The sequence below is a fragment of the Balearica regulorum genome, chromosome 11, assembly GCF_011004875.1.
Source record: "Balearica regulorum gibbericeps isolate bBalReg1 chromosome 11, bBalReg1.pri, whole genome shotgun sequence".
In the NCBI taxonomy this organism is placed as follows: Eukaryota; Metazoa; Chordata; class Aves; order Gruiformes; family Gruidae; genus Balearica; species Balearica regulorum.
In genome coordinates, this window is record NC_046194.1 from 23331632 (window position 1) to 23348697 (window position 17066).

The window sequence follows — 17066 nt, forward strand, 5'->3', positions numbered from 1 at the left end:
TCTCTGAGCTCTGTAATTTTGCACCTTTCCCTCTGCTGCGAAGGTCACACTGCAGCACCCGAGACGTGAGCCAGGGATGGCCCAGCCAGACCTACAAGCCCTCCCAGTTACTCTCGCGTGGCTGAGCACAATATTTGTTCTTCACCCTAGGGCTAGTGCTCCTTCCCTCAGAGAGCCTTACAGCATCTTTTCCTTCCCTGTTTGCGGCAGGTCCAGGCAGATGGGACAGATGGAAACTGCGTCACGTTTGTGTTGCACGATGAGGACCACACACTTGGCAACTCCCTCCGATACATGGTCATGAAGAAGTAAGTGGAGCTTCTGCAGTGCCTGACATCGCTCCTGCTCTGGCCTTCTCCTTACTGTCCTGTATCTCAGCTGCTGCTGGAAGAAGGCAAACAATGAGAACCTCTGTGAATGCCTGTTAGGGTCTTTATGTCAGACATGGTGCCAAAGACTCCTTACCTGCCACCTCTCTTCACAGGATTAACTTTTTGCTTGTGCTATTAGTGTCAGGGCCCTGAGAGCGCTAATGGGCCTCCACCCACCCCCTGCCCATGGGCCCAGGAGCCCCATTTAAGCTCAGCTCAGAGCTTTCAGTCCCTCCTGAGCTGTGTTGCAGGAGTATGGGTCTCCAGCTCAGGCTGTACTGGGCTGTGGACTCCATTCACCTGGATGCTGACCTATGGACTGACATCCTGACCTGACCTCAGCCTTTCCTCATCATTGTACTCCTGCTGGGTGATCACTGGGTAGTGTCTGACCCTCAGTACCCTCACCTCACATGACACTGACCTGCAGACTGACTTCCTGGCCTGACCTCGGACTTGCTTCATCCCCACAAAGCTACCTGACGATCCGGACCCTTGGCTGACCCTGGCTACCACCTTTGCACCCACCCTACTCCCTCGCTTGGGTGCTGTGGGATGGGGTTAGCTAGTGAGGCCTCTGCCCTGTCGGCTGTCTTAGCGTTTGTGGCTTCCAGCTCCCCATCCCTTAGGGAACAGCCAGCTCTCACTGCTCCTTGACGGTTATTTACGGAGGAAATTTAATGTCTGACATGTGAAAGACTTCTGAATGTCTTATTTGGCCCTGGGTAAAATGATGCAGAACTCCGTGTAAGTGCACGAGGTCAGGCAGTATCTATGTCTCCTTCTGGGACAAGCGCTGTCAGAAAAGAGGGTAGGAACAGCCAGCATTAAGCAAATTGATCATCTTTCATGCTTGCATGGAGATGCAGGAATTGGTGCTGGGAATTAATTATCCTGCTGCCCCAGTCAAAATATACAAATAGGTTCACCCTGGTGGCCCGATTTTATCAAACTGGGCAGCACTGCGGGTTTGTGAAGATCTGCTGGTAAGCCTCGCAAGAATTACAGCAGGAAGTTCAGTGCATCATCTCAAATGGCAGTTACATTGCAAATGTCATGTGAATTCCTCCGATAAATCACCATGGCAAGAAAAACAGCAGGCTTCTTGCAAAGGGCTGTTCTTTCTGCTGGGCACACAGATGTTCTACCAACCGCCTCAGCTTATGAAGGCAGATGCCGTGCAGCCTGCAAACCTTGACAAATCCTTGCAGCGCCCTAGCCCCTCAGCCCGTGTTGCCCAGCAGAACTGCAGCAGGTTTGTGTGCAGTGAGGCTTCCGAGCAACCAGGATCCCCTGTGTGAACTCTGCAGGCCTGCCAGTGCCAGGATGGTGCCTGCGTGCCAGCCGTGCCCTTCTCTGCAGAGCTCCAGCTGCAGCTCAGAGACAGGTGGGGGGTGTGGATAAGTTTACACAGGTAGTTTCCCTTCAGCGCGTCCCTCCCGTAAGACCCTCAGTCATTTCAGAGACATCCTGAGCCCCAGCAGGTCTGGGCTGGCCTGAGCCTCTGACTTCCCTGAGATTTCCTGTGGATTGGCTTGGGTTTCACTGCTCTCTTCTCCTCTCTCCCCTCCTGCAGCCCTGATGTGGAGTTCTGTGGCTACTGCATCACACACCCCTCTGAAAGCAAGATCAACTTCCGAATCCAGACCAGAGGTATGGATGTGTGTGTTTCCTTTGTGTCCGGGGCCCTTTTTTTGTGGAATTCACCCTGCTCATGTCAGGTTTCCCCCATGAGTCATTTAAATAAAGAAAAGCATTTTTCTCCCCCTTTTCTGCTAGCCACCTGCAACTGCTGTGCCCTGTTGCTCAGCTGGAGGGGCTGCTCTGAGCCGTTGTGCTACAGCTCTTCTGTTTCCCAGCTGAAGGGCTGAGCCAGCCGAGCCCCGAGGAGCCCACAGCCTTGCCTGGTCCCTGGTATCTGGGTTGGCTGGCGGCAGGCACCGAACTGCAGTGCAGGGGTGGAGTCGATCTGCTACTCACTGTCACAGGCGACGGGTGCTCCATCTGCCCCTAAATCACCACGGGGATTGGAAAAGAAAGCCAAAGTGTGCTGACAATGAGATAATTTGTTTCTGTCATGGGGACTGCCCTTGGGCTGCCTCGGAGCGGCGAGGAAGAGGGCTACCAACCCCTTTGGAAGCCACCTCCCATTTCACTAACGCATCTTCTTTCCTGAAGGAACCCTTCCCGCAGTTGAGCCATTCCGGAAGGGGCTGAACGACCTGATGGGTGTTTGCCAACACGTGCTCAACACCTTTGAGGTGAGACTATTCCTGAAGAGCTCAGGGGCCTTTTCTATCTCTTGGTCTCAGAGGGGAGAGGAATGGCCTCAGCCCTGTGTCATAGGCACTTTTGACATGAAACACTTGTTTTTCCGATATTCTCTGCCTGACCCGCAGCGTGGCCTGGCTTCCTTTCCCTTGGAGTCACTGTAAAGCCCAGGCACTTGTGAAAGTACCTGGAGCTCTGTCAGAGCTTCTCAGGTCCCTCACCGTTTCCAGGCCCTGGACAGACCAGGGTGGTGGCACTGTGGTACGTGAGTCACTCAGATACGCGCTGTTAACGTTTGTCCTTTGCTCTTGTTTGCAGAGGAGCATGAAGGAATACAGGGCCCAGAGGGAGGAAGAGATGCAGTAGCATTTGGGGATGGCAGTCCCCATGGATGCGTCTAACGTCGGTGTGTTGAATTCCCTGTGTCAAGAGTTTTTGGTTGGTTGGGTTTTTATGGCTGCTTTGATGCAAACCCGTATTTTCTCTGATAATAAAGTTTATGAATTTTGATGCTGCAGAGGTGACACTGTGTTCAGCTCAACACAGGCACGGAAAATGATAGCTCGAAGGCAGCTCTTTCACTCTTCCATCTTCTTTCTTTCCCTCAGAGTGTCGTTACTGTTTCCTGCCCACGATGTATAGATCCCAGAGTTTGGAGGTAGTCTGGTGCACAGAATTAGTCGACCCCAGAGTCCACAGGAAGCAAAGGGGTTCAGTGCTGTGTAAAATCAAGGTTTTAGAGCAGCAGCACCCTCTCCTGATTTAAATCTTTCTGTTACTGGTACCAGCGCAGTTGACTTCATCAGATAGGGCCAGCCTTCCTTTTTAAACAGATCATTATAAAATGATATTCTGCTCATTTGGGGGGTGAGGTGAGTAAAGAAAACTACTTGCCTTTTTTAACCCCCTGAAGAACGCAGACAAAGGCAAACCCAGGCCACAACTCGTGCACACGTTTAAAGGGTGCAAGGCTGAAACCCTGGCCGTGTTCGGATCTGCTGGCAGCTCGCCCAGTGAAAGCCTTTTGTTGAGTGTAATGGGGCATGAAATTGCGGGAGTTTTTCTGCTCCGTGCCGGGCGCAGGATTGTGAACCTTTCCGGTTTGCTCTGCACAGAGGGGACACCGCTTGTCTCTGTGGTGGAGGTCTCAGCTACCAAAGGAACCTGCTGACACTCAATTAAGTATTTAGCAGACTTTGCAGACCCCCTGCTGCTTAATAAGAAACGCCCAGAGATTTTCCTTTCAAACACCAACATGTTTTATTAACAAAAGGAGGAATAAAAGGGAGGGTGTAAAATGTCAGGTTTTCTCTAGAAAAATCATTCTCTCAAATACAAATTGACAGACTTGGTCTCTCTGACAGGCTGTGGTGGAGTTGTGTTTGCAGGCGTTAGGCCGAGAAGCCAGCTGAACCCTGCAAGGCTCCTTTGCCTCTCAGTTTGCGGCAAGGGATTCACCCTGCCCATGCCAGCGTGGTCCCACACGCAGGACAAGAGGGAGACGTAAAAACGCAGTAAAGTGGTTTTCCTGGGGCAGGGGGAGAGGGTGAAGGCATCAATAAGCCAGGAGCAGACTCGTACACCTGGGCTCAATCTCAGCCCAGGTGTCATGGAGAATATTTATCAGGTCTTGAAACCCAATGTCCAGGGGCTGCTGTGGGCCAGTTATGTGTTCCCTGAGCTGGGCTGGAAGGACCACGCTGTCCTGGACACCCTCTGCCCGAGGAAGCGAGGGAAGGATGGGCATGCCGGTAACTGTACGGCTCTCCCTTGTGAATGGGCAACAGGAGCTGGCAGCAAGGAGCTGCCTTTGCATTTGCACTTCCATGAGCAGCTACAAGCAGCTTGTGCATGTGTTCCTTCTTTTCTGATCTTCACTACTTCCCCTCTGAGCTGAAACTCGCTGGTCCCGATGTTGGTTGTAGCCTAAGGGAGACCTTCTAGGGCCAGGAAAATGCTGCCTGGATGCTAACCCAATGTAGGAGCTTTAAAAGGGTTATTGTTTCCAGCTGGTATCTCAGCTCTCCTCTCCCCTCTCAAACTTTACAACATTGGTTTTAATAGGAGACATCTGGGAGGAAAACACAAGGGGGAGGTGATACCAAAAAGTCACTGTTAAACAGACATGCAGCAAGTGATAGCAACGTCCAGAGCTGGGATGAATTCGTGTCAGTCTGTTTGTTGCAATATTAATAATGTGCAGATCTGAGACCGGTTTTGAACCATTTAATGCTAAAATGTTGATCTGAGTGTAGCTGCTAATGCAGGAGTGATTAAATCTGCTCCTGGAGCATAAAAAGAGCCAGTAGCCGCTTGGGGCCCAGGAGGTTAAGTAAGGTAAAAGGATTCCCCTGTGTGCCTGTAATTGGTGTCTGCCTTGTGAATATTAGCAGGTCCTGGCTGTTCTGCCTGTCCTGATGAGAGGATCGTGGCTCCTCGGGGGCCGGGACACTGCTCCTTATGGCGTGACCGAAGGTCCCTGCTGGGAAATTGTCAAGGTGCTTCCATCTTCACTGCAATCAATGGGAGCTGGGCATTTAAACACACTTGTTCCCATGCACCGCGCAAGTATGCGACAGAACAACCCTTGCTCAGCTGCTGGCAGGCACTGAACTGCATGGCTGTGTGCTTTGCTCGTTTTAACATGATGAGGCTGGGACCAACTTTATTTTGCAGCAAGGAGGGCTGCAGCAACCAGGGACAGGTCTATAAACTCCTAAGCTTCTTTTTTTCTTTGCTATTTCACCCTTTTTGGCGCTTGTCGCTTCTCTGCCAGGAGGACATGCAGAGTTTGATGCTCTCTCCTGCTTCTCTGAGGCATTGAGTGTGTTTTAGCTGGTTCCTGTGTCCCCTCAGTATTTCCCTCCCCCTGTCCTGGTACAACAAGCTGGTGCCGCATCCCTCCTGGGTCTGGAACGATCTTGTTTCTAAAGAAAGCTGCTTCTCCTGACTCTCTGCCTGGATCGTGTCTTCTGACAATTCCAATTCATTTGGCATTATTTCTTTTTAATTAAGGGCAGCCCTGTGACTGGCATTGAGGGGCAGGTTGGAACAAACCGGCTAAAAACTGGCACCTGGGCTAGCAGAAGGGCAGTGTGTGTGCCAGGAGGGCAGAGACGGACAGGACAGAGGATGGCACGTTCCTTGCATCCGTGCATGCGCATCCTCAGCTTGTCTGATTTGGGGCTGAAGCTGGCTCTGCTCGGTGCATCTCTTGGCCTTGAATTACCTGCTGTGACCCAGACTCACGGTGCTCCCCTCTCCTCCTCATCCCACATCCATCTCAAAGTGGCCACATCTCAACCTCCCTTCCCTTTTCACACATATCTCCCCACCCCACGTTTCCACCCGAGACAAATGGCCGTAAATCGCTGGGTTTTCCTGCAAGGAAATGAAAAGTCCTGTAAGGATCTGAATCCCGTTCCCCCTCTTCCAGAGGCGGCTCGGACCGGAGGACGGATCAGCGTGGTTCAGAGGCTGTGTTCAGAGCTAGTCCCAGGGGCCCTTCCACGTGGGTTACGACACGAAGGCAAAAACGATTCAGGCCCAGCCGGGAAACAGCCGTGCAAGAGAAATGGAGGGGTCCTGCCATCTGGGCACAGTGCCTTCTCCTCTCGGCCCCGCGGGTGGCACGGCTTTAGGAAGAGCTGTACTTGTTACTCAAGCGGGAGCTGCTCCGGTCCAGCCCAAGCTCCTGCCCGTTGGCTTTCCACTTCCCAACAGAGCCCTTCTCGTCTGTCGGCGTGATGCTCAGAGCCGGTCTCTGGCACCAGCAGCACAGGCAGGACTGCGAGGAGACAAGAGGGTGGAAGGAGAGGTCACAACCGTGGGCTACAGGGTGAAAGAGGAGGAAACATTCCCTCACTGATGTTGGCAAGTCAGCCTGCGCAGTGCCGGGCTGGGAATCTCAGCCTGCACTTCTGAGCCTTGCTGTCCTGCAGATCTGCTGGGAGCAGGTTTTCCGAGACAGGGCTGGTGTGGATTGGAAATGAAGATACCGAAATCTCGGCTACCTTTTGCAGTTGTGTTTTCTCGTCCTCGGGGGACGGAAAATACAGGTAATGCTTAGCTGGGCTCAACTCTTCTTTTGGCCACAGCAGCTGGGAGGTGACTCCCATCCCATCCCATCCCATCCCGTCCCATCCCATCTCCTCCCCTTCCTCTCTCAGGGCTCCTCTGCTCCTGAAAATTATCTGCAAATACCTGGGTTTGAAGTTTAAAGCAGCCCCAGTCCCTGGTCTAATGGTTTGTGGGGATGCTTCTGATCCAGAACGACAGGGACATTTTTGGCTTGTCCTAGGTCCTGCAAAAGCCTCCCCATAGCACGAGGTGAGCTCTCATGTACTTGAAGCTGGGAAGAGAGGCACGTAGCAGGGGGGAAATTTGGGAGGAGAAATACGATCAGTATGTGAGCAAATGGGGGAATCCTGTGGGCTGCTGGCAGCCCCAGCGTGTCCCTGATGGGGCATTTGTCTGGGAGCCAGGAGCTGCAAGGTCCAGACCTGTCTCTGCTGCTGCTAGCTGGGTGTGTTTGCAAACCGCTCTCCACCTTCCCCCTCATCCCGTAAGCACAGAAGTCCACCGTGACGGGGGTGCCTCTGGCCGCACCGTGCCTGGTCCGTGCGACCTTGTGCCCCTGGGACTGGTGTCTGGGAATGGTCACCGTAGCCAGGAGCTCTGGAGGGGTCAACCATACCTGGAAACAGTTCTTGAATTTCCGGCTGACGAAGTAGAGAGCCACGGGGTTGATGCAGGAGTTGAGGGAGGCCATGTTGATCCCGAAGTAATCCATCACTAGGAGGAAACTGAGGCAGGAGGGGAGAGAAGAGGGTGGACGTGTTGGAAGGTCACTGAGTGGAGAACAGAGGAGGGTTCCCAAACTGCCTGCAAACTGGCTGGCCTGGGAACCGGCTTCCACGGAGGGCAGCGACTGGTAATGGGTGAGCACAAAACAGCACAAACTCCTGAGCTGGGCAATCGCCCAACACTTTTTCTTGCCAGGAGCATTTCCTGAGGAAACCAAAAGCGTAAGATCTGATTTCCCCTGGTGACTTTTATGTTCTCAAACTCAAGCACAGTAGCAGTGTCTGGCCTGAACTGGATTTTGGTGTGATGGGTAAAGAGGAGAAGGGAAGACGGGCACCTAACACGTGGCAGAAAGTGTGCACAGCTCTCAGACTTGCTGCAGTCCCTTTAGCCCTGCAGGGAATGTTTCTCTGCCCAGGAGACCTCTTTAACCCATAGCTTTATAGACACATTTCAAAATTTAATTTCTTCTCTTTTTATGGTGTTCCCCCCTTCTCTGTGCCTATCAGGAGAGCAATGCCACCTAGAAAGGAGCTATTGAAACAAGGTGTTTGGAAGGCAATTCCACCAGCCCGCGATGAGCCCAGCACAGCCTCCACCGGTGCCCGCAGGGGCTCCCAGCATGGTCCCCTCCTGCTGATGCCCCTACCTGAGCAGTTCACATCTGTTGGGGTCCGTCTGGTCGTAGATGGTCTTTTTGAGGATGCGGCTGAGGTGGAGTGGCAGCCAGCAGAGTGCAAAGATCACCACGAGGCAGAACACAGTCTTGGCCACCTCCCGGCGCTGTGGAGAGAAGGTGGGCAGGACAGAAGGGATGGTCTGGCTGAACATTGGAGAGCGGGTGGAGGAAAGCACCATCTCCTCGTACTGAGCAAGGGCCCTTCAAGTAATTTCTGTAATCTGATGATGGCTGGGCACCTCTTGTGAGTCCAAAGCACAACCTTCAGGTCCCAAATCCTGCATCATGAGGAGGACTCTGAGATCCAGGCTGCAGAAAGGGGTAGGCCACCAGCAGCACAATATGGACCAGATCCCTTCCCACCATTGCTCCAGGTGACTTTGCTGGGATGATGATACTCCCTGGGACACGGGGGCCTCATCCATCCACCCTTCACACTGTATTATTGTGACAACCAGCCAGTCTGCCTCAAGGGATTGTTCTGCAAAACTGTTCTTTCCCCTGCAGTCCTTGCCTGTGATACAGCACATTAAGCATTTGGTCCAGTTTGGTGTGATCTGGGCTGGCACAGCACGGCCAGAGATAAATGACCATAAGAAATTGAAAATCAGGCTGGTCCATGGCCATAGGGCTAGTGGTTTGGGTGGTCCCTGACACTGGGGATTGTAGAGCTGAAGGCTCATCGCCCTGTTTTAATCCATGCATCTGCATCAGTGTGCCAATATCCGTTGACCACTGTGAGGCTATATGTCAGCTCATACGTGTCCTTTACAGGGACAGATGCGTGTTCTCCCCTTCGACAGCACTCCCTCCTGTTTTGGGCCACAGGAAATTGAAATTGGGAAATATCGGAGTTTCTGCCCTCCAGGTTTTCTTACCCGTTTCATGTGGTCGTTCAGAGCAATTCTCATGCCATTTCTCTTGCTCAACATCTCGCATGACATGAGGGTGTAGAAGATGCCAGTGCATACCAAGGGGAGGCAGAAATAGAAGCCAAAAAGCCACCAGTCCTTCACATCACGGTAGAACTGCATGCAAAAGAAAGAGCAACTGGAAACTGGGGACAGGGCAGGGGGTACCTGGGGCATGAACCAACCCGGTCCCTGACACCGATGCTGTCCTGTATCAGACATTTCTGCTGTGTGAACGTGTACCAGCTCCTGTGCTGAATGCACATGGGATTATCTTCCCCCAAGGCTGGTGCATGCGTTTAATGTAAAGAAGTAAATGCTGTTTACATCCGGCTGCCAATCTAGCACTCTTGGGCAAGAAACAGTTGCAAGGAGCTTATTTGGTAGACATGGTGGGATAAGTTCTGACACCTTGTAAGGGTCCTCATTCCCCTTCACACCCTTAGCTGACCCTGTGATGAAGATCGCCCATGCACACTGGTTGTGGAGACACTCTTCAGCCTGCTGGGACAGTGTAACATGTTCTGAAGCTTCCTGAGATGGTCATGATGTCCTGGCATGAAGACACAGCACAGGTTAAGGACCATCTGCCTGTTTTCTGGCCCCACATTCAAAGCCAGTCTGCCCCATCTTACTGCAATGCTGGGTGTTCTGTGCTTTGTCTGATCCTGCTCTGCCTGTGTTCACCCCGATGGCTAGAAGAAGCCATTTACAGAAGCATCTAAGCCTCTGATCAAGGAGGGAGGATGCCCTGGTTGCCTGTGTCTCCCCCTCCCTTGTGCTGCAGCTGAGGTGGAACAGGGTACGTACCATCATGAAGCTGGATTTCTGTTCAGAGGCAAGCATGCACACCCACAGGTGTTGTTCCCAGTAGCTGAGCTCCACCATGTCAAAGGCTATAGCTTCGGGGACTGCAAGCACAATGGCCACCACCCAGATCAGCATCACCTCCACTGCCTTCCACATGGGGATTCCTATCCCCTGGATCCGACTCCAGGACGCTACTGCTCGGTACCTGCCCAACGTGTGGGAACGCAACAAGAGCAGATTGGAGTGAGAAGAGTGGCCATCAGGAAGGGGGTGAGAAGGTTCAGATTAGAGTTGTCCTCAAAGGCCCTCTCCCTTACGCATTCCTCCTCCACCCCGGAACCTTCCCCTTCAGTGGAATGAGAAAGATCAGCAACAGGGGCTCAGTGGATGAATGGGATGGTAGCCATCCTTGGCCAATGTCTACTTGCCACTGGGGAGGTGCCACCCTTCCCCACCACCCCAGCAGTTGTTCCAGCACATCATAATCATCCCCTCAACCTTTTCCAGCAGGATTTAAACTCTGTCACCAGAGTCAGTTCCTGTCGGATTCCAACTCTATGTGACAGCACCCTGTCCCATCTCTGAATCTGGCCTGGGTCCGAGCCGCCCCTCAGTCTGCCTCTTGCTTACGATGAAAGGACATGGGTCAGGCTGGGCAGTGCAGCTGTAGAAGTTGTTTCTTACCTGTCGATGCTGAGTGCACAAAGGCTGAGGACCGTGATGCCCACTGAAGCCTTCTGGATGAAGGGGACCAGCTTGCACACCTGCACACCAAAGGGCCAGTCCTTTGCCAAGAGCTGGGGAAGAACCGCAGGGTTAACAAGCTGCTTCCGGAAAGCGTGTCCGGCTTCCCGTAATAGCGGGTGGTTACCCACAAGGTGTGAGAAGCCCACAAAGAGCAGCTGAAAGCACTCTGAGGTTACCTCCGCTGGGATTACGCGGTGTGCGCTCTCCGGTATTTTGTGTTGTACTGGGAACCATTCATTTCCCAAAGGGCTTGTTGTGAGATGAGTTGTCATGCAGATAGAAGGATGGTCCAGACACCAGGTTCTGAATCCATACCCCATGATTTTTTTGGATGGAGCTGAATCCTAAATGCCACTATGGGCTTTGGATTGCTTTCAGAGGGAAAATGGGTGTCATTCTCTGAAACAGCCAACATCCAGCAAGGACAGCTTCTTTCAGGTGGCATTCAAAGCCATGTAGTCTTAAGCCCTTACCATACTCTGACCCTCTTCCACACTTAGGTTCCTTATCGAACACATACAGTGTGGCCCCAAGCTCAGCTGGGGCAAGCAGAGGGTATCAGTGGGGACAAGATGTCCTGAGGGCAGGTTGTCCCTTTGACAAGCAAATCTGAGCTCCCAGTCCTTCACCCCATGGCATCCCTTCCAACCCCTCATAGAAACCTCTGGCTCCAGCCCACCAAAGCCTGTCTCAAGCAGTGGGCGAGAAAGACCTGCAATAGCCCAGACACATCTCACGGACGTTGTAACACATCTCCTACTCTTAAGTGGGGTCTCAGGTCTGCTGCCCACATCTGCCTGGCCCTCTCTGTCCCACTGCATCACGCAGAGCTCAGGTTCCCCTGATTATTTGTTGTGCCTCTTCTCCCTAGCTTAGGCGGCGGTGCCTCTGAAAGAAGCCCCTATGTTATAATACAGCCTTCTTCCTCATTCCTGGATGAGTCTTCACGTTTAGCTAGAATAAAAAAGATATTTGCTTGAGGCTGATTAACTGAACAGTGCTGGGTGAAGTGTCCCCAGTGCACAAGAACATTAATTTTTGCTCAGCTGAAATAAACATCGGGTTGTAATGTCAGGAGACTCCAAGTGATTCTTTTCTTGTGATTTTAAATGAGATTTAAAAGATCTGGAAGGTTGTGTGCTTGTGTGTGTGTGTGCACAACACAGCTGTAGCTGACAACACCTCTGTTTTCCCAGGAATGTGCTCTGAGCTTTTCGTCTGTTCATTTTTTTTCTCATCCTTTGGAGAGCAGGAACACCCTCCCCCTCTCCCTTGCACAAACGGAGCCTGCGATAAAGAGCAGAGCGTAGATATTCCCCAGGGCACCGAGGCAGGTGGGAGCAGACACCATCCCTGCAACCGCCAGGCTGCTGCGGCACTCGTGCCGTGGGGAGCTTACCTTATATACGTTGATGGGCAGAGCAATGAGGATGTAAAGAAGGTCTCCGAGTGCCAAGCTAGCAATGAGGACGTTTGGCCCATTCCTCATGCACTTGTTCTTGTAAATGATCCTCAGGAGCGTGGAGTTCCCGATGATCCCTACTATGAAGATGGTGCAGGACACAATGGTGTTGATGTACTTGAAGATGTGTCTGATATCTGCAGGCTTCACGCAGACGGGCAGCAGGGGCGGCTCAGAGCTGGTGCTCCTGGGGAGGTTCTCCGAGTGGTTCGACAGCTTGGCACCCTGGAACAGGCTTGGCTGGACCAGGCTGTAAGCCTGCTCCTGGCTCAGCACCCCAAAGGGGATGGTGCTCTCCTGGAAAGCCCTTGGGGTCTGGCCATGTGCCCCAAAGAAGAAACAAGTCAGGAAAATGGCTAGCGTGGTGGGAGATAGGATTCTCGCCATTGAGGACCAAATGGCAAAGCTGGGTGCAGGAGTCCTTGCAGTGCTCGTGGGACGTCCTTGCTTGGGTCTTGGTTGGATCTGCGGATGGAGAAAGGGACGAAGGAGAGAAATTGGTTAGTGGAAAAAGAGGGAACGAGATGAGACTGAATGGAAGCAACTGCTGGAGAAAGCCCATCATCACAGTGATCAGAAATAACGCCAGTTTAGATCCCATCTGGTCAAAGCAGCTGACCCCTGTGGGTAGGAGGCTTTGCTGCTAAAATTAAACATGCCTGTTCAGAAACACAAACTAAGAGGAAAACAAGCAGTCTTTTATGCCTCTTACACAGTATTTCAGCAAATGAGGGCACCTGCCCCTTCTCAAATAGGTGTGTTCAATCAGCTATTGCACCTTCTGAGGTTGGTCGTGCTGCTCACCCAGCCAATACGACTTTTCTGCCCAGCACAGCCTTTTTTACACCCACCCCACACTTCTTTCTTAATTTCTGACTGTTTGAAGTAGCAGTTTTGGGCACCCACCCTGTTGACACCTGCACGTCTCGGGGTGCACGGAACCAGTGGACCTTTTCTTCCAGTTTGTGCCATGGGAAGACTGGAGCAGCACTAACATCCCACTCCTCAGCAGATCCCAGGGGCTGACGTGTGCCGTCTTTCAGTGCAAAGCGAAAAGACTCAGCACAGTCTTGCTGGGAACCGTGATGGAAAAATACTACAAGGGTTTTTCCAGAAATCCTGTATTGATACCTGACATCTTATTCCAATTTATGTGCGAGTAGAACAGCCCCTCCTTCCCCATCCTTATCGTCGTTAATTGAACCACTTCCTTTCCAAATCCACTGCGCCCGTTCAACCCAATGCTCAGAGACATAAATCTCCCTGTGCTGTTTGCAGTTTTGACTGCTGAACACAGTAAAAGGTCTCTCAAGCTCACCGAGGCTGGAGCACGACTAATAAATATCAGAGAGTGGGTTCTGCTTTGCAAATCTCAGAGAATGCTTTCAGGCAGGACTAGCTAAGCTGCAGCTCCACAACCACGTGAGAAAGCCGAGGAAGGCTGTAGCACTGTCCTGGCATGATGAGAATCTGTGGAAGGGGCTTCTGGATGATCCAGATCTGGCCACCGGTGGAAGATGTCAGCACCCTGTCAGTCTGTGCCCCAGCACTGTCTGTGGCCCAGATGGGGACAGATTTTGGGTCTCCTGGTTAGAGCGGGTGAAGAACACGTTTCTCAAACTATGAAACTTCACAGCTTTTTATTTATATGGTGGGAGCATGCTCTTCCCACTCTGGGAAGGCATGGCCAAGCCAACCACGAGTCCCACCAGGTACAACCACAGCTGTGCGTCCCTCAGGTGTCGCGGACTCAGGCCAGGCTTTGCAGAAACGCCTGTGCCTTTCTGCTTGTTTGGAAGCATAATCAGCACGAAGCTGGACTCTTTCCCAACAAACCAGCCTTGCCAGATCTGCCCTTTCCTCAGTTTCATCCTACTGCTCTTGCCAGAGAATCTACACCAGACTTAGTCCTTCCCGACCCTCTTATGTCCTTCGGTCACGTCCTTAGTACTTTAAACTGTAAACAAGCAGTGTTAGGAGGAAGCCTAAAACTTACTCCCCGTTATGTGTCGAAAATAACCAAAAATAACCGAATCCCTTCAATCACAGTTTAGACCTCATGAACTAGAGAGTTAAGTTTTCAGTTCTGTTAAAACAACCAGGTTTTAAACATGTTTCTTTTCCAGTTTGAATCCTCATAACTGCACCTTAGATACGATTTCACCACAGGAAAGTTAAAGATCCCATCACTTTTCAGCTCACAATAGGCATGCTTCTATCTGCTAAAATATTCATGCCTGGTGCTTCGCAATCTTGTGTGTTCTCTGTGCCTTTTATCTGTGCGGACTCAAACAGCTTTGCAAACTTATCTTGCAGATAAACTGCATCACTGCGAGCCAGAACAGGCATTTCTGGCTGAGAAAAAAAGAGCAGTTTTGAATGACCTGAAGAGCATTTAGAGAAGAGTCTCCATACGATGGCTGGGAAATAGCACATATCTGGTCCTGCTCTCAGAGGCGCGTAGGTATCCCATCACCGAGGGGTATCTGCAGCTGTACGGGATCTGAAAACTGGGGAAACCCTCAGCCCATGGCGTTGCTCAAAGCTGAGGACTTATAAAGTTGTCACCAGTCAGTGTGTGGAGAGGAATGTTCCCACCTGCTTGCTGGAACAGTCTTGGTCCTTGGTGGCTACAAAAGTCCTGGTACCATCCCTGGTCTCAGCACATCCCTAATCAGCTCATTGCCAAATCCGGGACCTTGTGACTGGAGAATTTTCTCCGCCACCACCTCCTTCTTGACATTTACCTAAGCATCTGCTCCAACCGCCGTCCTGGAGACACCTGGCCAGGTTGGACTTTGCTCTGACCTGTTTTGATGTTGTTCTCAGCTGTGACTCCTGCTCAGGGCACCCAGCTATGATGGGAAGTGGGTTAAGAAAACGTGGGAGAGAATGGATAATTAACCGGAAGGGACCACACACGCGACTCAGTGGAGACCTGGGCACAAATCCCTGCTCTGACTTGGTCCAGGACTTTACCCTGCACCCTTGCTAAAGGTCCTCAGCTCTCCATCCTGCCCCAGGCCACACGGGGGGTAGCTGTCTCCTGGTGGGTGCCCTGACCAACCCCCTCCTCTCCTCCCCACTACGCCCACAGCATTGGGGCTCATAGGAGAGAGCAGCCCCAGCTCCGAATTCCTGCCTGGGATCCATGAGAGGCTGGGCAGCTCAGAGGGAGCAGCTCTGGATGGTGCAGACAAGTGTCTGCCACTCGGGGCTGTCTGGGGGCTTGGAGGGAAGGGAACCAGAGCATCCCTGGGAAGCTGTGTCCTGTGCCCTCTGCAGCTGCCCCGATCTGTGGGTCCGTGTGTCCCTCCCCGGCCGATGCAGGACTGCGGAGCCTGGCGTGGCTGTTCAGCCCCTGGGGATTTGGCAGAGGAGCTCATGTGAGTAAGTATCACAGGACACGGCTCACTCCATCCTGACCGTCCCCTCCAGCGCACAGCTGCAAAGCACTGAAGAAAGAAAAGCACTTCTCCTGCTTCTTGCCTTAAAATCCAGCAATTTACTAAAAGAGAAGCATTGTTTTCTCCTGTCCAACGGCCCGTTTACTTCTTGCCCTCCGTGCTGCCTCTCGCATCTCAGAGTGCTTGAAAGCATAACTCTTTATCACTCGTGGGGGAAACTGAGGCACGGGAGGGTCAAGGAGCTTGTTCGGTGCCCAGCGGATGTGAAGCCAAAGGCAGTATCGCTGGACCCAAAAATCCTCTGAGCTTTGCTCATGTTGCTGATCATCTGGGGATGTGACTTGGTGCCCGAAGGAGCCGTCCCCATCCCACCTGGCTGGCTGGGGCTCCTCTGTCAGCACATAGCTTAGAGGCATGGAGGTGGAACTGCCCTTTACACTGTGCTCAGCCCAAATGGCAGCTGAAACCCCTGGAGACAGAGAATGTCTGATGTCTCCGGACATCAGAGAATGGTTCCCAGGGAGGAGACGAGACTGAAAACCCCGCACAGCCTGCTCCCATCTGAAAGGTGCCACGCGCGGGCTGGGGGGGGGCTGAGGATTCCTCTCACCCAGGAGAGCCGACCGCATCCCAGCTGGAGTCCTCATCCCAGGGCAGCCTCTCGTGCCGCGGCACGCTGCCCGCTGTCCTGCCTGTAGCTGGGCAGGCTGCCTCCGAGAGCAGCTCCGCTTGCACTCCTCTGCCAGACTAACCTTGCCAAACGTGAACCTTTTCTGTGGAAAAACATGTCTGGCAGCAAAAATGCCGTGGTTGGGGGAAAAGAGGGAGAAAGGCAGATGGTAACACCACATCTCCAGCTGCTTCCCTGACCTGAACCCAACCTGGTCCATAAGCAGACGGACCTTTTCCCCAGAGGTGTGCTGGGTTCCTTCTCGTGCACCCTCTCCCTGCCCACCTGCGAGACCTCGCTCAGGCACCGTGGTCCCTTCAACGCCTCCCCCAGAGCAGGGGCCGGTGGGGGGATCTGAAAAACGTGCAAAAACTCACCCCGAAGGAGGAAATAATTTCGTTTGCAAATTAGCGCATGGAACAGCAAAGCTTTTCATCGGAGTTAAGTTACCTTCCTCGTAACCACGAACTTTGGATGCTCCTGGGATCAGTTTCTTTCCCTCTCACGGCTCCTTCCCACTGCACGGGCCCTGGGAGAACTGCAGCGCTGTAGATCCTGGAGTTTGCTTTTGCGCGTGGGCTCGTGCTCGGGAGAATGTTTCTTGCCTCTCGTGACTTGCTGAGGTCTCTCTGAATGTCGCGGTTGGTTATATAGAAAATCGCAGGGCTCCCCCTGAGCGCAGCCCCCGCGACCAATAGGCGAAGCACGGGATGGGGATGGAGGAGGAGGGCGAAGCAGGAGAAATGCAGGACAGCTCTGTGAAGGAGAGGAAAATAATAAACAAATAAAGCTGGAGGGGGAGGGAGGGAGCTGAGGGAAGGCTGCTGGCCGCAGAGCAGCGTGCCTGCTCGGCACGTTGTAGTGACGGGCTCGGAGGAGCCCCGTGGCTGTGCTTTGGTGAAGGAAGCTGCAGTTCCAACTTTTTGGGGAAA

At 52.7% G+C, this 17066-nt stretch overlaps 2 protein-coding genes across 3 annotated transcripts in view; one reads left to right on the top strand and one right to left on the bottom strand.

The window, feature by feature from the left end:
- LOC104643157 (DNA-directed RNA polymerases I and III subunit RPAC2) overlaps positions 1–3159 on the top strand; it is a 7448-nt gene extending 4289 nt beyond the window's left edge. The window contains exons 2-5 of the mRNA XM_075763765.1: positions 211–308; positions 1948–2024; positions 2550–2632; positions 2961–3159. Coding sequence (XP_075619880.1) covers positions 211–308; positions 1948–2024; positions 2550–2632; positions 2961–3008 — 306 coding nt within the window. The 3' untranslated portion in view covers positions 3009–3159. The remainder of the gene's footprint in view (positions 1–210; positions 309–1947; positions 2025–2549; positions 2633–2960) is intronic.
- Positions 3160–3883: 724 nt separating this feature from the next.
- On the bottom strand, positions 3884–16892 carry LOC104643156 (endothelin receptor type B). 2 transcript variants are annotated; one of them, XM_010312369.2, is made up of 8 exons: positions 16585–16892; positions 11995–12522; positions 10533–10645; positions 9849–10053; positions 9006–9155; positions 8098–8231; positions 7339–7447; positions 3884–6429 (listed from the first exon to the last, which is right to left on the bottom strand). In XM_010312369.2, the coding sequence occupies exons 2-8, from the start codon at positions 12442–12444 to the stop codon at positions 6280–6282; spliced, it is 1311 nt and encodes a 436-aa protein (XP_010310671.2). In that variant the 5' UTR covers positions 12445–12522; positions 16585–16892; the 3' UTR covers positions 3884–6279. The 2 variants fall into 2 exon arrangements, with proteins under 2 accessions (XP_010310671.2, XP_075619874.1); XM_075763759.1 differs by lacking the exon at positions 16585–16892 and adding an exon at positions 14805–14932.
- Between the last annotated feature and the right edge of the window lie 174 nt (positions 16893–17066).